Genomic DNA, 1,322 nt, shown 5'->3' on the forward strand with positions numbered 1-1,322 from the left:
TCTTTTGCTAGTAATAGTAAATTATAGAATTGTTTGATAAATTTTTAAAAATTACTAACAAACTAAATTATTATAATTGTTTAATAAATTTTTAATCATTCACAAAGGAATTATATATTACGATTCTTAAAGACATCTACTCAGAAATCTACAGCATAGTTTATAACCTAACTTAAGTCTGACTGAAATCCAGAAACTGTTGAAAGGGAAGAATGAATGTATCTTGGGAAATGGATGGGAATATGTATCCGTGAAACTGAACTCGCTCTATCCATTATGCATCAAGGACTATGATACATGCGCGGGTGCTGTCGTACACGCGTTAGTCAGAGTATAACGCATGCATGTAGTACAGACATACATCTGTGTATAGTGTAGAGAGACGCGTATCTGCCACTCGAGGCTCGTTAAGTCGGCCGGCGCGGCCGCTAACGAATTCCAATTAACACCGTGAAACTTAATTACGACCGTTTTTCAGCATCCTGTTTGCGGACATCTGCGGATTCACCTCGCTGTCCGATCAATGCACCGCCGAGGAGGTCGTCAGATTATTAAATAAATTATTCGCCTGGTTAGTCGTCTCATCCGTAGACTCCTCAGTCGCTTCGCAATTATTTTTCACTAATTAAATCTGCCTCGTGAAATTCGCGAACCGTGTCAGGCAACCAGTCAACCGATATTTTATATTCAGATTAAATAAANGTACAGGAAATACTATACAATCACATTTTAAAAAATGATAATGACTTTCATATCTCTTTTATGTATGCATCCACCTAGAAAATAACTCACATCAGAATGTGCCTCTATTGAGACCATTCCTTGCTATGTACATGTGTAGATTGATAATGACGATAATCGAATTGGTCACATCTAATGAATCATCCTGTATATTTCTCTGCCGGTAGTTTTTAATCAGTTTTTTTTTTACTGTTCCTATTGGGAAATTTGGTAGAGGCATAATGATTGGGTTAAATTGGCGCAGGTTTGATACACTGGCGGCGGAGCATCATTGCTTGCGAATCAAATTGCTCGGAGACTGCTATTATTGCGTTTCCGGGCTACCGGAACCGAGGCCGGATCACGCGCGTTGTTGCGTGGAAATGGGTTTGGACATGATCAGCGCGATTACGTGAGTCTTCTTCTGTGTACCGTTAATTTCGCATGCCTAGCCTTTGTTCAAATTCAAATTAGCCATTTATAAACAAGCTTTTATTTGCATCCACTGTTCGCTGGTTTCATTCCTCGCCCATTTATTAGTTTTCCTAATTCAGATCATTCGATAATAGCAGAATTAAGTATAGTAACATTTAAAATGTATT

The 1,322-nt window shown here is 38.2% G+C and overlaps 1 protein-coding gene across 1 annotated transcript in view; it reads left to right on the forward strand.

Moving 5' to 3' along the window:
- LOC108628661 (adenylate cyclase type 5) overlaps positions 1-1,322 on the forward strand; it is a gene marked incomplete at both ends in the record, with an annotated part of 40,434 nt that overhangs the window by 25,060 nt on the left and 14,052 nt on the right. Inside the window, 2 exons of the mRNA XM_018030737.1 lie at positions 479-571; positions 986-1,132. Of these exons, the coding sequence (XP_017886226.1) occupies positions 479-571; positions 986-1,132 (240 nt within the window). The remainder of the gene's footprint in view (positions 1-478; positions 572-985; positions 1,133-1,322) is intronic.

This window comes from Ceratina calcarata, unplaced genomic scaffold (genome assembly GCF_001652005.2).
Source record: "Ceratina calcarata isolate Rehan_Ccalc_2016 unplaced genomic scaffold, ASM165200v1 scaffold535.2, whole genome shotgun sequence".
Classification (NCBI taxonomy): domain Eukaryota; kingdom Metazoa; phylum Arthropoda; class Insecta; order Hymenoptera; family Apidae; genus Ceratina; species Ceratina calcarata.